The sequence below is a fragment of the Nipponia nippon genome, unplaced genomic scaffold (genome assembly GCF_047370975.1).
Source record: "Nipponia nippon isolate SJK-2023a ecotype South Korea unplaced genomic scaffold, ASM4737097v1 scaffold_12, whole genome shotgun sequence".
NCBI lineage: Eukaryota > Metazoa > Chordata > Aves > Pelecaniformes > Threskiornithidae > Nipponia > Nipponia nippon.
Window position 1 is genome coordinate 21,774,132 of NW_028262313.1, and position 24,838 is coordinate 21,798,969.

General features: G+C 39.9%; 1 protein-coding gene across 11 annotated transcripts in view; it reads left to right on the plus strand.

The window, feature by feature from the left end:
• Positions 1 to 24,616, plus strand: part of HDX (highly divergent homeobox) — a 52,635-nt gene extending 28,019 nt beyond the window's left edge. For 6 of the 11 annotated variants that reach the window (XM_087749145.1, XM_087749152.1, XM_087749154.1 and 3 more), the window contains 6 exons: positions 3,039 to 3,185; positions 9,184 to 9,391; positions 12,748 to 12,827; positions 15,723 to 15,806; positions 18,383 to 18,505; positions 19,544 to 24,616. In XM_087749145.1, the coding sequence (XP_087605271.1) occupies positions 3,039 to 3,185; positions 9,184 to 9,391; positions 12,748 to 12,827; positions 15,723 to 15,806; positions 18,383 to 18,505; positions 19,544 to 19,669 (768 nt within the window). In that variant the 3' untranslated portion in view covers positions 19,670 to 24,616. The remainder of the gene's footprint in view (positions 1 to 3,038; positions 3,186 to 9,183; positions 9,392 to 12,747; positions 12,828 to 15,722; positions 15,807 to 18,382; positions 18,506 to 19,543) is intronic. The other 5 variants (XR_015702728.1, XR_015702729.1, XM_087749150.1 and 2 more) reach the window with 5 other exon arrangements.
• The last annotated feature ends 222 nt before the right edge of the window (positions 24,617 to 24,838 follow it).

The window sequence follows — 24,838 nt, forward strand, 5'->3', positions numbered from 1 at the left end:
CCTTTTGTTCTTCATTTCCTTTTCTGACCTGCGGTCGGTATCAGCGTGATTCATGTGCTGCTGCACGAGCTCTTCAGGAGCGAGTGAAAGATAAACTACCTGGTGTGGCAGTAACTTCAACTGCGACAGCAACAAAAAAGCAAAAATATGTATTGCCATCTGAAACACTCGGGATTATTTTTGACGAGGAGGTAAAACAAAAATTTTAAGTTCTTTTTTCTTCTCCTCTCCATTTCCACAGTAAGCGGCTGCAGAAGACGACTTTGGCAATGTAGCCACAGGAGGGTTCCCGTAACTTTAAAACATCTACTTTGATCTAAGCTGTTGAGACTGACTCTACAACCCTGGTCTTGTAGCAAAACTATATAGCAGTTGTGAGGTGAAAACCATTGAATAGTGATTTGTCTAATAAGAATTTTATTGAAACATTCGTAGTAGATCATCAGAACTAGCATACATCCCCCTAAAGTGGAAAAGATACGACATTGCTTTCTTAAGTAAATTTTGGAAGGCCAAGTGGTTTTGCTAAACACTGCTTTCTCTACTTAAAATCCTTGTATTTAGTAATAAAAGCTGAGCAGCCTCTGCACCCTTCCCGCAGTACCATCCCTTTGGTAACTCTGCCTGTAGTCAGTTATTCTGCGTCTTTTGCCTAACGTGGGATCCATTTGTGTATCGCAAATATAAAGCTTTTCTATTAGTGAGTATTCTTGCCCTGTATTCTTTCAGTAGAAGAAACGTTTTCTTAGATAACTGGAAAATCATATGGCAAGCAGAAATCTGAACTTACTCCAGCATCAGCTGTACTTTTGGGGGGTTTTGTTCTAATTTGGCTGTTGCAACAAACCACGTGAGAGGAGACAGCGCTAACCGGGATCGCTCCCGTGCCTTTGCAGTAATGTTAGGCAGGTTGCCTTTTGCTTCTGTCATTTCAGGCCTCTGCTGGGGAGGGGGAATTTCCACAGCATGTTCCCGGGGGTTTCTTTAAGCTGTGCATATTAAATGTGAAGAGATTTTCTGTTTTATTTTCCTGATAAGTGCAGATCGCAGGAAGCTGTGTGAGCGGTGGATTGTTGCAGCAGTGTAGTCAGTGTGAACTCTCCAGAACCAACAGCGAATGCTACTTATTTATCTATGTTTGAAAAACGCTCAGTATACTTTAGAAGCTGAAACTGCCTTGAGCGTTCAGGAAAGTAGGATAGGCCAGAGTGACTTGTTTCTCTGTAGTTTGAGTGTTGCTGTCACGCTCCTTTCTGCCTTCCCTTTCCTCGGCGCTTGGCTGCCAGTCGCCGACTGCAGAGCAAGACCTCTTCCCATCACTTCCAGAAGTTACAATCTATTTTGCCAACAGCTATAAAAGGAGATATTGCTGCAGCGATTCAGGAGATAACTATACTTTTGTTCTTTGAAAATGGCTTGTAGGTAGGAGTTGCTCAGGTCAGGCGTACAGGGAGAACTGGCATCTGTTAAGGGTGAATGGGCATCAGGGATTTAGCTTTGCTCAGCAGGGTGCTCTTGAGGTGAAGTCCACTTACTGCACTTTGCTGCTTATCCTAGAGCAGCCTTGAAATGTGCCAACTGGATTCCTTTTAGATTAAAATAGACTGCAGCGTGCCGTCTGGGAGTGCATCTCGTGTGCCGCGGCTGCTAATAGCCGCTTGGCGTGCGGGAGCGGAGGAGAGCCGCTCCCGGGCAGCGTGCGTGGCGTGCCCGCGGGCTCTCCGCACCGCCTGCCCCGCTCCGCAGGGAGCTCCTGGGGTCCAGCTTCTCCGATTCTGTTCTTGAATGTATGAAACGATAGCCGAGGAAAAAAATCCGAGTGCCTGGTAACAGTTAATAATGGACCGTATTTGAATATAACTGGTACTTTTTTTTTACTGGACCACCTGGGATTATTTTAAGGAGACAAGGTTTTGATACCCCTATTTTATATTCGTATATTAAGGAGACTTAATTGCTGCTAACATTTTGAGAAATAGTAATTTTTAAAAGAAGAAAATTGAAAGGATTACCATATTCTGAAGATTAACAAAAGATAAAATTGGTAACTGTACAAGATTGTCAAATGATTCTAGTTCTGCAAAATTTCTTTTTACTCCATTTTAATGTTATTTCATTCTAACTTTTAACAGTTTTTAAGCGAGCAAACCCAGATTTCAGCTATTGAAATCATGATTACGTCTTACAAAATTCAGCTGTTGAAATGACAAATTTGGCACATGTGGCTACAACTTACTAGTGCAGACTTTATCGTTGCATTTATGTACTCCTGATAGCAGGAGAGATGGCAAACGTGGGTTGGTATAAAGCAACTGGAGATTTTAGTTAAAATTCTGGGCTAAAAGCTTTTGATAAAGCTTGTAAGTTCCACTAGCGAATGATGCCGTATGCCCACAACAGTTCAAGAAGTGGTAGGATGTCTAGGATTTGCTTTTCAATGTTACTCCTTTTATCAGTAATCCACTATGAGATATATTGATAAATGTACAGAAAGTGTTAGGGAACTCACAAATAACCAGTGGAACCAATTTAAACTCTGAAGCTTACCAAATAAACATTAAAGTATTCCCTTAGGAACTCAGAATCCTTTGAATTATGCATGTATTGTAGTTTGCAGTAAGATAAAAGAACTTTAGGTGGGGGAGGGTGAGAAACTTGAAAAGCCTAAAGGAATAATTTGCATAAATTGGGTGGAGAGAGTAAACAGCACAAGGGGAAAAAAGTTATTTTCAGTAAAGCCTTATAGAACGAGATAAAACAAATTAAAAAAATCAGGTGGAGTTGAAACAAAGCTGAAGTGCTTTAAACGTGCGTTAGCGCTGCCGTTGCCTTTAAAGCAAATCCCAGGGAACTCTGTACTGCCCTGGATAAAAAAACAAACTTTAAAAAAATAAATTCTGAAGGGAGAGTTAAAAGAGAAGAACAGCCATGGAGACAGTATAACATGTGTGTCTTACTGTATGCAAGACCTCCGGAAATTAAATGAACAGCATAAGCAGAATTTTTTTAAATCTAACAGTATTTTTTTTATCTTACAGTTACAGGACCGCACACAATTTAGTGACCGAGACTTAGCTACCCTAAAGAAATACTGGGACAATGGCATGACCAGCCTGGGCTCAGTCTGCAGAGAGAAAATTGAAGCTGTGGCTGCAGAATTAAATGTTGACTGTGAAATAGTGCGGGTAAGAAATCTAGAGTCTTCCCCTGTCTTGTCGCAGAAGCAAAAATAGGACAGATGAAAGCCTTTAAAAATTTCATGAGGAAGCTTGAAATAGATTTCACGTGTTACATAATGAATGACCATGTTGGGAGGTGCTCTCTTGCTCTTTCTGCAGTCTATATATAGAAAAAAGCCTTCAGGTAAGAGTCTTATTGATCAGCAGCAGGAGTAGCACTACGAGCCGTTTGACATTCTCTTTAGACTCAAGTAAGATTTCAAGTAAAAGCCTTACATTTTTTAGGGATATCTTAGAAGACTGAAAAGTGCTATTTATATTGCTATTAAGAAACAAAAAGCCTTTCTAAAGATCCAGGGAAAATATTTCTCATTAATGCTTATAGGAAAAAAATCATTGTAAACATATGAAAGAAAATGCTCAAAAATAGGAAAAAGTATTTTTCAAGACTGTCTTGAAGCCAGGTTGAGATGTGGTAGAGAGCAAAGGGTACTGCGAAGAATTCTGGGTCACTTCACTGTGATAGTCCGTATAGGTGTCGTTGAGGAAGGATTGCTTCAGAAAGGACAGGTTTGGGTTAGATAACCTGATTCCCGAGAGCCACTCCACATCATCTCTTCCAGAGGTCGGGAAGTTTGGTACAGCATCAGTTGTTGCCACTGTATTCCCAATTGTCAGACATACATCATCACTCTCAAACTGTGGGTGTCTCATTCGCTCTCAGTGTTTCCATTCTTCAGAAAATAGTCCGACTGTCTTTGCAGTCAGTACAAAAACAGGATGAGAGCCTTCCTTTCCCTCATGACAGGCATGACAATTGTGACTAGTCCTTTCAGCCTTCCTCCTCTTTTTCCACTTCTTTCTTAAAATTCTGACATCGCTACAGAAGCAGAACTAGGAGGCCTTATTTGAAACTCTTCTTTTGTGGAGATCTCTCTTGGGTTGGTGCATCAAAATGGTACCAGAGCTACTTTCAGTCTTGAACACTAATCTGGTTATTTACTTGCTTGTTTTCCTGAGCACATGTGAATTATAAAAAATTAAATTCTACTTTTGGAGGCTGAAAAGAGTTACTCTATTCTCTGTAGAGAGCAAAGCTGCTCAATATTTTCCAAGCTCTTCAGTTTGCTTTCCGAAAGGTGAAGCTGTTTGCACTGACAGCATCTCAAAGTGGACTCCTGGGTATGAAATACCATATTCACAGGACAGTAAGACCGATACTCATGCTTTGTCTCCCTTACTTTGTTCCCTTCAGAGCATCCTTATCGGCACGCACAGGCTGACAGTATGAAGTTCTGTACACGTCTTTCAATAGCATCTGCTAGAAATGCTTTTGTCTTCAGGGCAGACGTACTGGGCTCTGATCAACTCCAGAAGACTCTGGCATAACCTGTAGTAGAACATACACACGCGAATGAACAAAAAGATTTCTTTTCTTCATAGTAGCTGGAGGTGTTACCAGTATCTGTCCTGCCTCTGCCTCTGGTTCCTCTATATGGTAGTCTTGAGAGCTGTAACAGGAATTAGGTGGAGGTCGGTCCTGCACCATGCTGCCCTATTTCTTTTGTTTGTAAGGGCTGAATTAATGCTGCAGGACGCGAGTGCTCTGCAGTGCTTCCTGTTGGCCTTTCTCTAAGGCACGTTGTGCGTGTCCCAGCTGTAGGACAGGTATTTTCCGTCATGTGCTCTAGAGGATCTGTCCTCAGTTTGTTTTGGGATCGCTATAGGCCCATCGTATCGTGCCTCTCTCCTTACCTGCCAGCCTGCATTTTCTTCAGTAGGAAACAACGACGTTTGGAGGTCGGAGTGCAGCAGGGTCTCTTTCTCCTAAGGAGTCAGGACACAGCAATGATGCAGTCAGCTGTAAGGCATGAGTGAACCACAGCATCGCTACCCTGTACTGCGTGCGCAGCCAAGAGGAGTTGGACGGAGGGACCCTTCTGGGAAAGGCTTCCCACTTTCAGTACTTGTACTTTGTTGCCTTTGTATTTCACTGTACCTTGAACTCTAGGTAGTGTGCAACTAGCGACTGTTTCTCCATTTGTGATGTAAAAAAAAAAGAAATGTAGCATATGTAAAACAGTAATAATTACATATATCAAACCAAGTAAATATATATACATCAAATAATAGGCACAACAAATATATATAATATATAAATAGTATAATTTTATGTAAATATAAGCATATACAACTGTAAAATATTTTTATATACATATCATATCACTTGTTTTAATTCAATTAAATACATGTCCCCATTTTTCTCTTTTAATAGCTTTTTTTTTAATGGAAATTCATGATTTGTCCAGATAAATGTTGCTTTTCCAGAAATACAAATGATTGATCCTTATGACGTCATACTGGCTTGAAAGATCTCCAGTACAAAGAAAGTATCAAATCTGTTCTCCAGTACAAGAAAAGATAATGTTTGCCACTGTGCATAGTTCAACTGGATTTGATTTTTTAAGGTTGAACAGGGCATTTTATTCCATAGTTTTTGTACTTCTGGTAGGAGAGTGGACTTGCAAAGTGACTGCTGGTCGTACATCATGCACGTTTGCACCCTCAAATGTCTTTTGTGTGTTCCCAAGACACCGAAAAAAAGTTATATCATATTTAAACATGTGAACTCTGGCCAATGCTTCATTAAACTTACAATATTTCTTTTGCTTACATTATAATTATTGCTGATTACATTTGTTTGGGGTTTTTTTTGTAGTTGCTTACACATTTTTGTTTATATTTCTCGTGACTAATTTTATTCATTCATACCAAAATAGCATCTGAAAGCAGAATAGCCTTCTTGGCAGCGAGGCGTTAGATATTTGAGAAAGATGGATGACAACTATCAAACTCCTCAGAAATATATGAGGAATATAAGAAAAATGCATGACAATTTTTAATTTTTTTATTAATAGAACACAAAGCTTTCATGCGTAAGAGGGCAAAAGCTGCTTCTAAGCACCTACTACGGGCTTAAGACGCCTCCTCCTGTTTCCCAGCAGCTCATCAGATAAAAGCTGGATTACTGAAGGCAGTGCTTCAATCTGAGTTTAGCAGCAAAATCAAGCCGTTGCAGCAGAAAGGCCACTCATTCTTCCCAGCTGACTAACGGCTCTTCTTGTTGGGGGCTCTAGGCCTAGTCTGGATCCGGCTTATGATCGAGAGAGACATTGGAAAAACAACTCTGAATATTCCACCTTGATTTTTTTTTCAGTTACGTCAGATTTCTGGTGTTCCAACCTAGAATCTTTCCAGCACGTTGACACCCTAACCTCAATATCTGGAGAGCTGTAACCATGCTTTTTAAGTGGCTCCTTGCCAGTCCACTTACTTATAGGCTGCCTGAGGGCAGACATATGCTGGCTCCTTCTGTCTGGGCTCGAGCCTTTCTTCCCTCACGCTTGCTGGTCACCTCTTCAGTTGAAGCTGGGGAGGTTGCTGCTGAGTTCATTGCTGGCTGCCATAAGTAGGCTTAATGACTCCGATGACACGCGCTTTACAGATGATGCTTGAAGTTGTTAAGGAGGTAATATTTTAGGGATATAACGAGAATTACTAAGCTGGTTTCCTATGTAGAAATACTAGTCTACTCTTACAGTCATCATTGTACTGCTCCAGAATACTCACTGTTAAATGTAGCATGCAGGAGATACTATAAAAATATGTTCATCTTCTATGACATATTCAGTATGTTGAATGAAAGATTTTCTGCTTTGAAAGGTATGTAAAAAGACAAGTCAGATCTGCCTTTCCCAAGTGCCTCAATTTTTTGCTGAATTTTTTAGTAAAAAAGCAGATTTGCTTTTAAATTTTGCAGTTGTTAACACTACCTATTACCGTCATAAGATGATGAGAAAATTTAATGAATGGCAATATACTGTTTGGAAAAAAGAGACATAGGTCTGAAAGGGGACGCTTGTGTGGGTTTTTCTCCCTTTTTTTCCCAAACTGTATATAATATACAAAAATATCTAGGTAGCTCTCTGTGTACCTGTTTTGCATTCTTCAAAGAGGAAAATCAGGAAGCGGGGGAAGCAAGTATCACCCAACAAAAATGATTTGTCAAAAATAGCGTTAAGTATGTCATCCTTTAGCTAGTTAGAGAGATCAGCTGTAAAAAATATTTTTTCCAAGGCTGGCGGAGCACGAAACTATCTTTAGTAGTTGGGACTGCTGTTAATGTTTCTTAGTTTTTCTACTTGATAATCAAGGTATTATAAGGAAAAAAGTTTTTTAGTAAACTTTTTCATGCTATGTATCAGAACTGTAGTTAAAGAAAGTGTGACGGGGAAGAGGAGCAATGCAGGTATTTCTGAAATAAGGCCAGAGTAATGTTTAGTGTACCTTTTAAAGAAAAAAATCCTATAATGTTTTAATGTGTTTGGTAAACTCTGTTGGGACATAGACCTTACGGAAAGGACGTGCATTTTGCCATGCCCTGATCATATGTTTTAAAAAATAGGAGCTACCCGTGCTTTCTAGAGTTATATTTGATTTTTAGGAATCCAGAAAGTCGAGCACTAAGCGCGATTCACAACCTAGTAACGGCCATGCTGTGCGTACATCATCATCACGGTAATCAAGCACACTGTATGGTGACAGCTTACATGGCCAAACTCCACCGTTATCCATCCTGGGCCAGCATGTGATCAGGTCCTGGAACAATGAGGACGGTCCCACTAGTGCTGTCTGCGCTGCTCCTATTTATTGTGGTTTAGATGGTGTGGAAGGGGGAGGAGAGCCAGGTCAAGAAAACTGGAAGTTAGCAGTTGGCAAAGAAATTTATTCCTGGCTCTGAGAAGATTTTTTTGGATGCCAGTGGAGAACTGACTTGGATGGAACGAAGTGTCTGGGAACAAGAGCTGTTAAGTAGAATTGAAATTGGATGAGAAGCCAAAAGCCTGAGTAATGCAAGGGAAGGGAGAGAGTTAAGAGGTGAAGAGTTGCAGACAATTCTTACTACAGCATGCTAAACTCTATTTTGAGTCTTTAATAATTTTTAGCATAGACTTTATCAGAGAAAGCAAGTTAATTAACGGTTATACAGATCCACCTGGAGAATTTGGAATGTGATTTTTTTTTTTTTTTCTTTTTTGAAACTGTCAGTTTTATTGATGTAAAATGAACTTCAAGCATCCATACCCATCTGATCACAAATGGGTTTCCAAGTTCCTTGGTCCTGGACCTGTTTCATCTGTTTCATTTCCCACCACTGTTTACACTATGCTCTTATATACCTTACTGCAAGCAATGTTTCTTAAAGACTTGTCTTCCAACCAAAGAGGACTGAGGGATAATATTGCTCTGAACTTAGTTCTGCCAAGTTATGTTCTGTCATCCAAGTGGAGTGACATAGAGCTACCACCTTGGACGTTTTCTTCCGTGCTGTAGGAAATCCTAGAACAGGTGGGCCGTTTGGGTCATTGGATGCTTTAGTCCAATGTTTAAAGAAGTTTAGTCCAACTTCTTGTGGAAGTTGCAGAATGGAGAACCTGGATCAAAGATCTTATGTTAAATTCATTGGATAATTTAGGTGGGGAGAGACCTTTACAAAGTCACCTAGTCCTACTCTTCATTCAGAGCAGGATTGACTTCAGAGTTAGGCCAGGTTTCTCAGGTTGTTGTACAGTAAAATGTTGAGTACCTCCAAGGTTGGAAATGTCAAAACTCCTATGGACAAACTGTTCCAGTGCCTCACTGTAAAGCATTTTTTTTTTTCCTTAATTCAAGCCAGAGCTTCCCTTGCTGCCACTTGTGACTGTTGCTTCATTTCCTTTTGCTGTGCACCTTCCTTCCCTTTTCCCTTGTATTGGAGGACTGAGCCTGGGCACCGTGTTCCAGGAGACGGCCTCACGAGGGTCAGATATGGGGTAATAATCACCTCCCGTGAATTGCTGGCTACGCGCTTGTTCCTATCGTATAGATGTGCTAATTTCACTTGGTTGTGGGCCTGTTGCTTTTGTTATAGTTTCTGATAGCATTTGTTTATTTCTCTTACAAGACTTGGATTGGGAATCGAAGACGGAAATATCGTTTAATGGGGATTGAGGTCCCACCCCCTAGAGGAGGTCCTGCTGATTTCTCTGATCAATCTGAATTTGTTTCTAAATCAGCACTTAATCCAGGAGAGGAAACTGCTACTGAAGTGGGGGATGATAATGATAGGAATGATGAAGTATCAATCTGCTTATCTGAAGGAAGCTCACAAGGTATTTGAAAATGCAGTTACTACTGTGCATATATTTTAATTTTGTGCAGTGTGCATGCTTTGGATTCTCTGTTGTACACATTCAAATATGTCTGAAAGAGTGTCTAACAGTCGCAAGTTATCTACCTTGGCCATATTGAAGGTACCGTTCGGTCTCTTTCTTCTACCTCTCTGTGAATTTTGTTGCGTTTGTTATCACAAAGCGTGCAGAAACCTTTTATCGTAAGACCTCTGTTTCTGCCAGATTCATCAGAAGTTAAATGACAAGATCATAATTTGCTGGTGCAACTGAGAGAGAGACAGGCAGTACAAATGTCTATGTCTCGCTTCCCTAGGAAGCCAGGTTTTAAAAAATGCTCTCTGTTAACTGGCCAGCTCTACACAGCCAGCTTGAGTATCCATTCCTGTTCGCCTGAATCACACCAACAATTTCCGTCTAAGCAAGCACTAATGCATGTGAACCTGCTCACTTTGAGCTGACCAGAGATACGTACTTAGAGTTTTCATGATATTAAACTCACGCTGATGAGATACATTCAGAAGATACATTAGCTCAAACTTGGTCTTGAACTGAAAGAGCTTCACAGTATGTCAAAGCGTAGCAGACCTTCCGCCATTAGGCTGTCTGCGGTGCACATATGGTCTCCGACAGGCAGATACAAACCAACAGAAAAGATCAAAGTCAGTACCAGGGGACTGCTCGGAGAGCCTTAGAACTGCACGTACGTTCTCAGTAAACGGCATGATCTTGAGTGATAAGTGTCTCGAACTTAATTCCCTTTTACTCCACCTCCCAGAACCGCATGACCGCATTAAATCAATCGCTCCCTTTCCCTCTTGTACGTTAGGATGCTGGGCCTAGGGCAGATGAACTGCCACTCAGCACAGTCACTAGCTTCACAACCTCAACTAATTGCTCCCACTGCTTCTGATTAGAAGAGATCAATAAAGCCTTTGCTCTCTAAACTGAAAGAAAGTCGGATCTAGCGCGTGCTATTGCAGCTTAATGTGTCAAACCTCATCTTGTCATATTGTCTGAACAATTTAAAGGAAAGAACTAGAAAAATGGAGAACTGCTGGGAATGAATTTGTGATAGCTTTGTCATATTCTACTGTAGAGAGAATAAGATGATAAAGAAATGAGTCAAGTGACTGAAGGCCAAGGGAGATGCAGAATCGAAGAGTCCTTGATTTGCCCGAGGTGTGGAAGGAACTGGTTTAGTCAGATCTGCTTGAAAGAAAACGGTGACAGGGGAAGAGTGAATTCTCTGTAGCTTAAAGTGAGGAATAACACCACGTTTATTGAACGAGGCTTTCATAGAGCAGGATAAGGCTGTAAGACTATGTGTAGATTATTAGAGTCAAAGCTTAAGGAAGTGCAAGAAAACTATAGGATTTCCACAGCATCCAGGAATCCCACTTCCATTCCTTTATTCCACCACAAGAATTATTTCTTTTCATTTCTCCAGTTCAAAGGAGCAGGTTTCACTGCTGCGGCTCAGCTTATTGCGAACTTCCTGGAAAACATTTCCACCAATAATCATGTGTACTATTCGGTCACAGATATGGGATTGTTCTAATGTTTGAGAACTATAACTTTTGGTCCCGATTTATAAAAACAAAACAAAACAAAAACAACAAACAAAAACAGAAAACCCAACCCCACAAAAACAGAACAAAAAAAAATTCTAAAAGACAGGAAAAAGATCTTTTTAGTCACCTGATTAGAGTGAGTGTTGATGGCACTTGCTTTTAAAATGTAGTTTGTAAATATTTAAAAAAAAAAAAATTACACTGATGCAAAATTAAGCATTAAAGTTCTTATAATGCCTTACCTTTTTTAAACGTATGTTAATTGAATCCGTACTTTGTGTAAAGGAACACAGCTCTGTGGAGGCCATTATAGCTGTGCCAGTTTATATTAGCTGAGGACGAATATTTAAAGAGTTGAAATTGCTGTAGGGAGTTGCTTCGCTTGACTGTTGAATCCAGGCGGTGACTGCCAGGGTTACCGAGTGGCGGGGGCTTCCGAGTCCCTGGGGTGCATCTTCAGCGACCGTCATTGCTCTAACGATGGGCTCGTGTATTGCTCCCCGCTTTACGGGTCTCCCATTTGGACCTATTTGCTTTTGCTGCCAGCAGAAATTTTCCTCTGAAGTTGTGGCCAGTGGCAGACTAAATTTATTTGAAACAACTTCAAACAAAATTTGCTCAGTTTAGTGCTATTTTACTGGTAGAAAAGTTATTGAAAACAATAATTATCTCTGGATAGTCTGGCCTAAATATTACCCTCTCTTTGCAACTGTTGGTAATCTCCAGTTAAATCCTGTTACCCCTGTGTTTGTGTGGAAGTGACACACGCCTGCATCATTATCTGCCCTCTCTTTCAGTATCCCACCCCAACATCTGCTGCCGTTCGCTCACCGTGCCTCCCTTCCTCTTTAGGTGCCACAGCTGGACTGTTTGACCCCTGTAACACAAGCTCTGCCCTCAGCAGAACTGTGTCATTTTACTTGCTCTCGGAAGCAGTGTATTTCCAATTCATAGCCTAGCTGTTAATGACATCATGCAAGTTTTTTATCATAGCTGGCTTGCCTCTGTGTTTCGGTTTATTTTCTGATTTGCTGTTTCTATCAACCATTTTCTTCTTGATAGTATATTAAATGTGGAGAATTAAAGTAAATCTGAGAAACATACTTAATCATAGGGATGAATATGCTTATCTTGTTTTTTTTTTTTTTCACACTGGCCATAGTCAGGGCTGACAGAATCACCTAGGGCTTGTGGTTGAAACTTAAGGGTAAGATTTGCTCTGTGTTCAAGTGTATACTTTGCTTATACATAAGAAAGCAGCTTAGATTCAGTAGCAATAAACATTTCCATACAGGAATGAAATAATCTGCTTGATCAATTTTTAGTTCAAAACTAGTCAGTGCCTGCAAGGAGGAGGTGGGATTCCGATGATGTACCCTATCATTTCAGGGCATACAGGTTTTTTCACATATTAATTTATTTTAATAAATAAAAACAAAGTTCTGGGCACCCCTGATGTGAAACTCTTCATCACCTTTGAATATTACAACCTGAACCTAAAAACAGGAAGGTTTTGGCACGTTGCAAGAGAGTAACCGATAGTTTTCCTGTTGTTTCAAGTAGCGATTGGCATGACTTTGCCCTGAAATACTTGTGATATCATGTCTTTTTTAATAAGACATACAGTATTTTTTATGACTAGACATTGATAATATGACTTTGCTTTTGTATCTAGCCGATGTGACATATTTAGTGGTAAAGACTACTAATGTTCCTTCAGCATAAAATTTGAATGAAATCTGAAAAACTAATTTATTTCTGCAGAAGAGACAAATGAAGCTCTTCAAAGTGAAGAAATCGGTCATAAAGATGATGACCAGAATCCAGTATCTACTGATAACGTGGTATGTATACCTTTCCTTTTCCACTAACGTGACCTCCTTAATGGCTAATGTTGAGGTGGTTGTCCAACACTAGTGTTTTTCACTAGGGGAAGACTTCAGTAGAGTGTGCTAAGAGTCCTTCCTAACTGGTTGAGCACAAAAAGAAACTACTAAAAGTACTAAAACACAGAGCTATGCATGTTCAGTAGAAATTGCATTATATGGCTTTTTCTGTGTTATAACAATCTGGTGTTCTTTTTCTGGAGTGCAAAGCACAACGCTTGGGTAGTGCTCTATAAGTACCTGGTATAGTAAAACAGTAAGAACAAAAAACCCAGAATAATAATTGAAAATGGTTTGCAGTAGCTTTAAGAGAGTCAGATACCTCTAGTGCTTCCTCTCCATAGCTGACCTTGAATACGTGAGCTCAGACTGGGGTGGGTATGTACACTTCATTCCCGTGCCCTTGACAGGGCATTATTCAGATGTCTCTTGTTTTCTCCCTTGCATTCACATTGAGTCAAACACAGTTGTTCTTGCTGTTTTTAATTGACTGCAGTGAGACAAGGAAGGAAAGACAGAGGGAGGAGTCATGGCAAATAATGCAATGTATCCCCTTTGTTTAGCCTGCCTTCTCTCAAATTAGAAGAAAGGAGAGGAGGAAGAGGAGAGAAGACCCCAAGTGGTAGGGTAATTTTTATCTTAAAAGTTATCTGCAGAATGAACAGGTGATGGTTCCAGTTCCCCATTGCCCTCTTATTGCAGTCAGAGATTAAACAACAGTAGCTCAGAAGGTGACGAGAACATTTCTGTTGCATTAATCACACAGAACATGAAGTGGGGAAACGAACAGGAGATTCCCTTCCCTCTCCCTCTACGTACAGAGGAGAGAACATTTTCTTTCTTTGGTTAATACATGATCATCTTTTGCGTAAACTGAAATCCCACGGCTGTATTTTCTGTGGTGGCCTGAATCGAAACAGCTGCCTTTTTCCTTTCTGTTTACCTTAATGGCCTGCTGTGACCTTAGATATAATCGCTCTGGGTTTCAGGCTGATGCGTTGACCGTGGAGATGCAGAATGTAAAATGACAAAGGTAACAGGCTTGCAATGATGATGTCCGGGCGACTCAGTTCTCCAGTCTACCTGAACTCCAGCATTACAGAATTTGATATAATAAGAGGGGGGGAAAAAGAGGAGCAGTTTTTTCATACTCTGTTCTGAAAACACTGTAAAGAAAAATGTTTAGAATATAGGCAGTTAAAATTGGACTAACATACATTGGACTTGCATAAGAGATATGATTTTCTTATTTGAAATTCTAATCTGTTCTTTCCCCTACTATCTTAAAATGTATAATTATAAGAAAGATAGTGTGACTGTTTGGCATTTATTTAGAGACTCTTTCCTCAAGCTGAGTCTGAAAGCAAAAATATTTGATTCACAGTGTTGCTCAGGGTATGATATAGCAGCAGATCTTTGTGACATTAAGCCTTTGAAATCTTATCACTTCAGCTGGGTTGTCAGACACTGAAGCACAGAAAATGTGGTTTACCCTCCCTACCTTCAGCACATAGTTGGGAGCTTGGTGGGTACTACTAGTGAGAGACTGTTAACCTCTCTTGAAGGATTTCTCCTTGCTGATTAGAAGGAAATTTCTGGCGACCGGTCTGCAGGCAGACAGAAGACACACACACATGCTACAGAGAAGAAACCTCCTCTAAAATAACAGCTCAAGAACTAATCATTAGTGTGTTGTGTCAGTGTGGGCCCTTGCCTACGTTGTGTTAAACAGGATACTGAAAAACATAGTAAAATTGCTTTCACTTATTATATTCAGTCTCATAAATGCTGACAACTGTCAGAACAATGAAAAATAGTAAAAAAAACCCAAACCCCTCTTCTTACACTACCACTGCTTCCCTCTCAAAAATATAGTGACATTTATAGTTTCATCTGGGCAGTTATCCTTCTGAGTTCTTGTTGGAAAATGCCATTCTTATCACTATCTAATTAAAATTCATTCTATCTGTTTGAGATCTAGCTTAGATATGAGTAAAAATGAAAATCTATAAGGTGCACTAGAAATGTGTACATTTTATGTTTTCTCCTATTGAAATAACCTTTTAGTGTAATTTTTGTACATAAGAAGGTTTTCTGTTGGGAAGGAAAACAGAACATGCAAGTGGTAGATAATGTAAAAGTGAATCTTTTAAAACTTGAGGTATGACTAGAATGTATTTCTAAGTTCTAAACAGCATTAAGTGTGGCCGTTATCATTGTACTTTAGCTATCTTTAGAAAGCCAATATAAAAAGCTCCCGAGAATTTTTGTGAATTAAGTGAAAACGTCCATGTGTAATGCATTTGGAAGTGTCCTTTGTATCAACATCCCCTGCTGTTCCGGGCATTTGACTTGCACTCTGGCCAAAGAAGGCCAGAGGAGAGCTCTTCATTTTTTTAGGCAAGAAGTAGGTCAGTTAGGACTGGCCTGCCGCTTACCATAATGTCTGTTTTGCTCCAGAGGAATAAGCTTTCATATCCTTCTTCACCCCGCAGGAGGTCTTCAACCAAAGGCTTACAGAATAAAATGCAGGCTTTTGCAGGCTGTAAGGAGATGTAGTATGCAACTTAATGCCAAAAGCAGGGTGACACAGAGCTCCTCCTCTGTAAACAGCCCGAGTCACCATGGCAGCAGCTCTGAGTGCCGCAGTTTCGGTTTGGATTCCTCCTGGCTCTTGTGGCTGAGGTGCATGATTGCCATCTAATGGGGGCTCCACAATCCAGAATTTCTCAGGAGCAAGGAAAAGGTCCTGTTACCTTCATCCTTTCGAGGCAGTTTGAGATACGGATTGTTGTTTCTGTGGCTAATCTATGCATTTGAATATTCGGAATGAACCATTTACTTCTGTTTCAGAAAATAGAAATTATAGATGATGAAGAAAGTGATATGATAAGTAATTCTGAAGTGGATCAGATGAGTTCTCTTTTGGATTATAAGGTGAGTAACTAGACTATGAAATGTGAAGCAGGACAGTCCTTCACAGGACGTTCAGATGGGTATATCTGTAAGGAATTCAGCGAAGGCATGTGGGAGCCTGGGACTCCTCTGTTCTGCACATCATCCCCTCAGTCACGTCTTCTCATGCCATTTACAGCCAGATTACCCTTATTTCAACCCAGAGGGAGGCAGGAAAAAAATCCCATTTCCACTGAGCAGTTACATTACTCTAGCTGTAGCCATCTGCAGCTCCCACCACGTGTCCCAAAACAAAGCAATTTATTCAGCCTTTAAACCAAAACTTTCTTTTTGTGCGAGAATTGTTCTTTGGAGTGTTACGGCACGCTTTTACATGCAGCGTGATGCTGCCAGCTCTGGAAAGGGACATAACAGCTGGAATCCTCTAATAAAACGGGGGGATCTGAGAAGTCGTTCTCGCAATGTAGCGCAGAACACGTCTGGAAGCAGTAGTTGTGGGAGGGAGGAGAAGCAGTTGGATACCCGACAGCCGCTCTCTCCTGCCAAATGGTAAAGGTTACGCGTGTGTTACTGCTCTCGTAAGAGTTGCCACAGTTCTGTGTTGTATATTGAGCTTGTTTTTACTTATGTAGCTGATGTTTTTACATAGAAAACAGGTATGTTCTTCTAATGATAATCAATTACCAAAATAATAGATAGATCACCTTTTCAGAACAAAAATTACTCCTTCAAGCAGTGTTTTGCTGGTAAGGGCAGTGGAAAATGAATATGGAGAGGGAATGACCTTTTCTTAATGTCACTTGTCACCACAGTGAAAGGCTTGTTGTGACAGCATGCCCTACAGAACCTTGTTTGTTGGTTTGTTGTTTGACATTAGTGATAGTCTTTGTGCCCATGTGTTTTCTGCATAAATCTGAATTCCTTCTTTGGCTGGGCAAAATCCATTGCTAAATAGGCAACTTCTAAGTTTCCAGCTGAAGGAAATGCATTCAGCTAATTGTCTTATGAAAGGCTCAAAATCGCAGCCCAAATACTTCTCTCTCATTCTCAGAGCTGTTATAACCTGGAACAGTAAGGTAAGCATGTTTTTACTGAAGAAATGTGAATTTTCTGGGGAAATAAAAAAATGAAAACAACAACCATTTTTAAAGGCTTGATACAAACCTTCCAGCTCATCACATAGTCTCACCTTTTCATGTCAACTAAAGGTGAATTACAGCCAGCCTAGCAAACGTAAGCGTGAATATCAGAGCAAAGTTCTATGTTATTATTACAAAAGATATTTTCATCATTAAAACAAAATGCCAGTTTATAAGTTCACTATTGAAATTTGCTTATGTAATTATTGGCTGCCACCAAAGCCAGCCATCAAGGAACGTTTTGTATGCAAACCTGCCAACCTAATTAATCATATGGTTGCATAAGCAAGGGTGGGTTTTTTCTTGCCACCGGTATCCCTCGGTAAATGCAACACTTACCATGAATTATCTGTGAACCTAAATGCTTACTTTCTGTGTGTATGGTGCATTGCTAACTATTTCTGTGTGCGTATTTTTGTCATTATTACCTTATGGAGGGTGTACATTTGGCGCTAGTATGCACACCTTTTGCAAAAATGCACAATGCCTTAGATCTTGAGAAGTGAACTGTTTGTTTAGGTTACGTGATCTTAGCAAAGGTAAATAACCAGAGAAAACTAATTTTAGCTCTACAGTGATCAACAGATTTAGCGTTTTGATCATGCATACCAATCAGTTGATAAGTTTGAAGGAGAAGAGAAATTTGGAATAAACTGAAATACTTATGACATCTGAATTTTTAGTTAAGAAGTTTGTTATTTTTGTGCTAAGTGATTTGCAAGCGTAGTAGCACATATTTATGCAAAGGTTGGAAAAATGCCTTTTTAGCCACAGCATGCACATTAGGGATATTTCTCCCGTTTTGTAAATACATTCCTATTTATTCTGTAACCTGAGAGATCTTTTTAATTTGTGGGAGCTTTGAGGAATTTTGAGGTTGTTTTCTCTGGTCTTTGTGTCAAATCTCCTGCTGTAGTAATGGAATTTAGTTGCTGTCTCTTCTCGGAGTCAGCCTGCCTTTTCAGGATCACTTCTAGGAAGAGACCTGGGCTTTGTTTTTCTTTATTTTAAAATTGATTTAGAGGTCATCCTTACAAAATAAAAAGCAGTGCTTCTTTAAAAGGTTCATGTAAACTTTGGCCCAAGTTGTTAATGCTTTAATGATAGTCAGTAATCCTGAAGTGCCTTGTCTGCATGTAACATGGTTGGCTATCGGGCGTCTCTTGTGGAGGATGATGAGAAATGAAACGGGGTACGCGCCTGCAGGTTTAGTGTGACGCCGCTGGTCCTTCATCAGAAACTTCTGTTTCTATCCAAAGTCTATGTGCATTCTTCTGTAATTCTATAATTTAGAACTTTTGGCTGTACGTAATACTGGTTTTGGCAGGAATCACGATGAACACATTTTCACTCATTTTCACTAAAAACATTTTGTCTAACACAAGTATGTTTAGGTGTCATTAAAAAGATGCAGTACTATTTAGTATTTCCAGAACTTCATGTAATTTTCCCCCACAGAATGAAGAAGTCAGATTTATTGAGAATGAGTTGGAGAATCACAAACAGAAGTATTTTGAACTACAGACATTTACTCGGAGTTTGATACTTGCTATTAAATCCGATGATAAAGAACAGCAGCAGGTAAGTCTTGAAGTAGGGTTTAGTAACGGAAGGCGTTTGTCACTTTGTGTTCTGTCACTCCCTCGGTTTTATTCCGTAGTGCCCAGAGGCTCAAATGATGATTAGGGCAGCGTTGTGCTGAACGTCTTACAGGCAAAGAAAAGCCAAACTTTAAACAAAGATATTGCAGTCTACACAAGCAATGACATAGACAAAGAAGGGTGACTTTGACAAAGGGGCAACCAGTGCAGCAGGGCACACGATGGACTGGGATTTGTCCTGTGTGAGATCGAAGATGCGAGATCTAGGAAAAAAAGCCAGGCTTCTTCAGTTTTCCTGCACTGCATTTAATACATAGCACTTCTTTTAATGCTTGGTTGGATCATGTCTTGTATGAGTAACGTTCTGTGCTTTATTTAGGAAGAGGTTTTGTTGCTCTTATTTTTTTCCCTTTGCCTTGACAATCTGCACTTTTGCAGGTATAAAAATAGAAACTGTAACTTGCAAGAAAAAAAACTTGAAACACTTTTACATCCAAAATAAATTTGGCTTATGGTTGTTATCCATAATTTTTTCATAAAACCATGTGAACTGAATATAAAGAGTGAATATAAAACTTGAAATCTTTGAGATAAATCAATGAATCACTGTAACAGTTACAATCTTGTATGCAGCATCTAGTTATGACACCTGCATGATCACAGTACAGCACGGTTATATATGTTTTAAAGCTTTTGCATGTTAAAAATATATGAATAAAATAAATGAATATAAATCATTGGTTTTGGCCAGTTTGGGGAAAAAAAAATCATCTTTAGCTGTTTCCACAATAACATCAGTGACTTCTGGGATTGTTGTGATAAGGTACATCATCTTACAACAATGTTTTTTCTTTCAATATCTAGCAATACTGACCTTTTTTTTTTTTTTTTTTTACCCATCCAATATCAACACTGACCAAAAAGCTCAACAAAGTTCTTTCACTACACGTTTAACAGACATTTAATGCTGACATAAAACACATAGCTAATACTGTATTGTAATATTTTTTACCTACAGGCACTGCTCTCAGACTTACCTCCTGAACTAGAAGAAATGGATTTCAATCATGCATCCCCAGAGCCTGATGATACCTCATTCAGCTTGTCGTCTTTATCAGAGAAAAATGCCTCAGACAGTTTGTGATTTATTTTTTTTAATTGACAAAAAAGAAACCCTGCGTAACGGGTAGGTTTCAGGAGAACGGCATTTTGCTATCCAGTGTTCTTCAGTCCAAAAAAGAAAGCCCAAGGTGAAGTAGACCTTACTGAAGGACGACTGTAGTATGGCATGGCTACAGTTTGCAGTGTCAAGAAATTACGAATGGTGTTTCTGGTAAATGAAAGAACTGTGTGAGGAAAGGTTTCACTTTTAGCAGTTTGGCATTGATTAGGGTAACTTGTGACTTTCCAGAATAACTCTTGCTCTGTAGCAAAGTCTTTTTGAGCAGGGATCCAAGAATGGAAAACAAATGTCCTGTTATACAGACAGCTAATTCTTCAGAGTTGCTTGCTCACCAGTCCTGTTTATTATTTTTTTCCCCATTTTTACTCAGGTAGGTGGACTAAAAATTGGGGATCCAAATAGAATAACGGGCTTTTTATGAGTTGTGCTTGAACCCTTTTGAAAATCTGAAATTAAACTAAAGTGTTTTTCATTATGTGACTTCAGATTGTTGAATCTTCCATTTTCTGACCAAAATAGCTGAAAAAACTTTGAAAGGCTAACTGAAAACTTTGAATTATCATCAATAAATTATTAATGTAAAGAAGCACTCATAAGTGTTGTAACAAATCAGATGGATATGGGAAACCTGATAGCTGCAGAACGCGACTTTCTGATATTCTCACAGTAGCAATGGGATTAGATGTTTACACTACTACTTAGGGTTTTATGAATGTAGTTACAGTTTTTATTTGTCAAAGTCTGAATGCTAAAGTTCTGTTCATTGTTTCAAGTATTGGTTATATATTTTTCCACATACTTTTGCTCCATTTTATCAAGACACTGTCATAAATCCACAGCTGTCGTCGCATCCTGAGTGGTATTCGAGTGTTGGGAATTGAGTTTTGCAGATCTTCTCTGTGTGACCTGTTTTTGAAGTAGCCCCGTCTGATGAATTTTTTGGCAACTTCCAGGTGCCATTTCTAAACTGTGAGCTTGATTGCAGGCAGTGGCTGAAATGAATTTCTTCTTTCCCAGCTGTTGTTGGCATTGAATCCCTTTACTCATCTGATTAAATGGATGTGGAGACACCTTCAGAGAAATTTAGTAGGGCATGTAGGTGCATGCCCATATTGTTGATGCTCTGTAACTTCTAATCTGACTACTCCTCAGCAAGCATTTTTGAAACAGATACCTTCACAGTGTGGTAAAAAACCTGATCTTTCAATTTTATGCCAAATAATAATTTACTCTGGTGAATCCTTATTCATGCAGTACAGTAAGTAAGCCCCTTAATTTCAGTGGGAAGTCCAAAGTGTAGCTCAGAAAATCCAGAGTGTTGGGGAAATAACAGCTTTGTTCCCCTTCCCCCCCCGCCCCCCCCCCTTAATACTGGGATTAACTCAATGATTTTAGGTTTTTCTGAGTCTGGTCTGTTCCTCCCTAATCAATTCTAATGCTTTTTTTTTTTTTTTTAGTATCAGTAGTGAGCCCTGTTCTTTCAGGTTTTTTTCTGTCTCAGTGTTGTCCTTGGGCATGGGAAACTTTAACAAATGCCAGCTGCATAAAGGATAGGAGCAGTTTAAAAAGCTGTTTTAAAAAACAAACCAAAACAGTTTCACAGTTCTGGCTGCTGTACAATTCAGTTAGTTCCCGAAAGACCTCCAATCATCTATTCTACAGAGGAACCCCGCAAAAGCAAGCTGTTGGGGCTTGTGTTTGAGTTCAGGCATTAAACCTGAGAGCAGGATCCCAGGAGAGAGGGAAGGCACTCCGTGTAAGCGTGGGGTAAGCGGTAGGTTACTCAGCCTTTCACTGCCTGAGCTGAAATGTCGCGTCCTGGCTGGCAGGCACGTCCTTCTAGCCTTACTCAGAGGAGGAGCGGTATTTTACAGGCCTGTTGAAATGAGCACCAATCTAAAATTAATTAAGGTTTGTGAGCAAAGATCGCTGTACTGTCCTTCAAACATAAGACAGAGCTCAACTGTAATTCTGCTCACTCTGAAAAAATCATTTATAAAGGGTTTTCTATACTGGGTTAACAATGCTTTCTATTACTGTTCTCTCTAGATAGGAAATCTGTGCCACTGACAATGAAACCTCTTGTTTTCTGTGAGCTTTGCTGAAATAAAAAAAAAAAATAGTACTGTGATATGCCACTATTTGGACCCTATTTGCCTGCTGCTTCCACTTAAATTCCCATGACAAAAGGCAGGATACTCTTAATGAGTTCTTGATTTCGTCGGCAATTAAGTCATCCACCTTTAATACGAGAAAAACTTTCATTGATGATTCATATTTTGCTATGTCTTGCTTCTATTTCATATGCCAAATAAATCAAAGGAATTAATTTTGAATTAACTCCTGCCAGATGGAAGCAATTATGTGAGTCCCTCTTCGCAAGGGAGCTGGAATCCTCTTTAGGATGTGCAGCTGAACCTGTAGCTGCAGTCGGTGCCCACGCCGCCCCTGGGGGCACGTTGTCCTCTGGCCCTTGTCTCGTGGCGGGTGACAAGACAAAACATAGCGAAGTAGTCATGTTTTCGTACCCTGAAACACTTGATAATATTGCAGGATATTCAGGAAGAAAGAGTATAAATTATATTCCTGTATAACAAAATGCTATATAGGATAATATTGTACAGCTGTTCTGCATTTTTTTTTTCAATATCAGTCTATATTTTCTGCCCTATGTAAAACAAAAATGATATATTACCATTACTGGTATTTTAAATGATTGCAGCACCAATAGTTCTGCAGTACAGTGGCTGAAGAGCAGCTTATGAGGTCCTGTAACAACACTTAACTATCCCTGAGTTACGAAAATACATATCCCAGTATCGCACTTCAGACTAGCATAGCACACGTGCTTTGTAATTTAGGGGGTTTTTTGGTTTGCTTGCGTCCCTAACAGGCAACATAATGTCTTAATCGAGTTTGCAGATTGCATCCTGATCCGTGTAACTCCTTCAGCTGGACCTTAGAACAGGATGAGAGAATTGGGCCTATTCCTTTCCAGCTTCTCCTTGGTAACTGTCTGACAAGCATCTTACAGACAGGCAGCGCGTTCCCATACACGGTCACCGGGACACTGGTTTGCAGATGACGTTCTGAAAGTCCTTCAGATGACGGAAGACGGTGGGGATGGCTCTCTGGGCCCATGGCCTGTTAGGATTTGGTTTATGGTTATATTTCCTCTGTTCGTAGGATGCTAATGAAAGCCCACATTAAGTGCTAGTTCATCATTTGCAGAGACTTTCCATGACAGATAAAGCTAGCGTTGTGGTGTGTTGCGATGACAGAAGTAAGCCCCCCTTCCTGTTTCAGTGGCTCTGTAATTCGAATAACCGCTACAGCAGAAGTGCCACCTATTGATGTTGTTATCGTCTTTCTTTGCTTTGTCCGTGAAAGATGACTTCCCCAGCGTTGTTTATTCCTAATGCATCTGTCGGGACATGAATGATGAAGCATGTCTTTCTGAAGAAACCAAAGTGGAAAAAGGTAGTTCAGAAGAGACACTTTAAACCAGAGACGGGACGCGCGCTCTCCTTAGGGAGCAATGAAAGTCTTTGATGCTAGCAAGCTTGCTTATAGTTATGAAGGCTGTTTCCTGAAGCTATGCCTCCTTTCATTTCCCTGCAGATGATGCTTCTGTCAAGTCTATAGGTCTAACAGGAATGAGGAGTAGTAAATATTCTAATAGGTGAATTTTTGGCAGATTTCAAAGCACACGAACAGATGTACCATACAAGTGTCAATTTTCTTGAGTGCTTGGTTCTCGAAGCAGCACTGCACTTTAATCTTTCCAAGTATTTCTTTTTCGCTAAGGCAATAAAAAGTCGGAAAATGACAAGCAGATCGTGGGCTTTGCCGTCTTCTGAGTGAGAAAAGGAATGTACCGGTTATGTCTTCATCTTCTTAACTTGGGAAGCAGCTTATCAAGGCCATTCACCAAACGGATACAGCTATATCTACTGTTGTGGTCGTACAGTTGAAATGATAGGACAAAGCAACAGTATGATGAACGTCCTTATTGCGGAGATGGAAATCGCTGCTTAAAGTCGATCAGCTATCCGATTCGGGATCTCTCTTGCACTACCGTATTAGTAACATTAAAAAGAAACTAATGCACAGCACTAACTTTTCCCTAGGTACTCTAGTCGTAGCTGACTGTTGGTCTCAGGATACTGATAGCGTAAGGAAAGACAATAATATGCGTAAATGGAACAGCACAGAATATCTGCAACGTGAAGAATCCGTACCTTGAAATGTTACAACCAAAAGCTTGATTTACTACCTCCAGTCCCGCTGCCCGGATCCTTCAGGTCAGCTGGGAACTACGAGGCTGCTGTACGTGCTAGAAGGACTGGCACCTGTCTGACCTTCAACTTGCATTTCGAGATTCTGCCCTTTCTGCCCCAAATCCTCAGAAGGTTGAGCAAGTTGCTCGGTTGCGAGATGCCTGATCAAAGTTAGAGGGTGGTTAGTGAGAAAACTCCAGCTCGCTATTAGAAAAAACAGAAGCTGGTTCATGGTGTTTGCTTGCTCTACCCAATTAATATTTTAGCACATTGGCCAAATGTCAAATCTTCAAAGTTAGGAGCAAAAAAAAAAGAAGAAGCGGTACTACAAAATTGTTTTTTTCCATGGCAGAATAGGGTTTTATTCTGATTAAAGAGTATTTATTTGTCTCTGAAAGGCAGCAGCTGACGTTTTGGTCAGAAGACGACAGACACAAACGGGGCAGAAACTCGGGCTCGTGGTGGTGGTTGTTTTTAAAGAAGTGAGCAATCCTCTTCGATAAAAGAGACGCTTAAGAATGTTCCTGTAAGGAAAATGGTTTCAGGTCAGTGCTTTGGCTCTGGTGAACATTTTACTGTATTGCTGAACTAAGTAAATAATTCTTTTCAAATTCTGTATTACATTTTACACACACTACCTCTGAAACGTGACACCACCTTTAAAACCACACAGAAAATGTGAACTTAAACTTTTTTTTTTAACCTTCTATAGGCAATAAATTATTTCCAACGCGCATCCTGCAGTTTTGTGCTTGTTTTTCAGTTGAGTGTGAGACATTCGGTTTGGTTTTTATTTTAGTACTGGTTTTATGTATTTGTCTTAAACACCAACCTATGGACAAGGAAATAA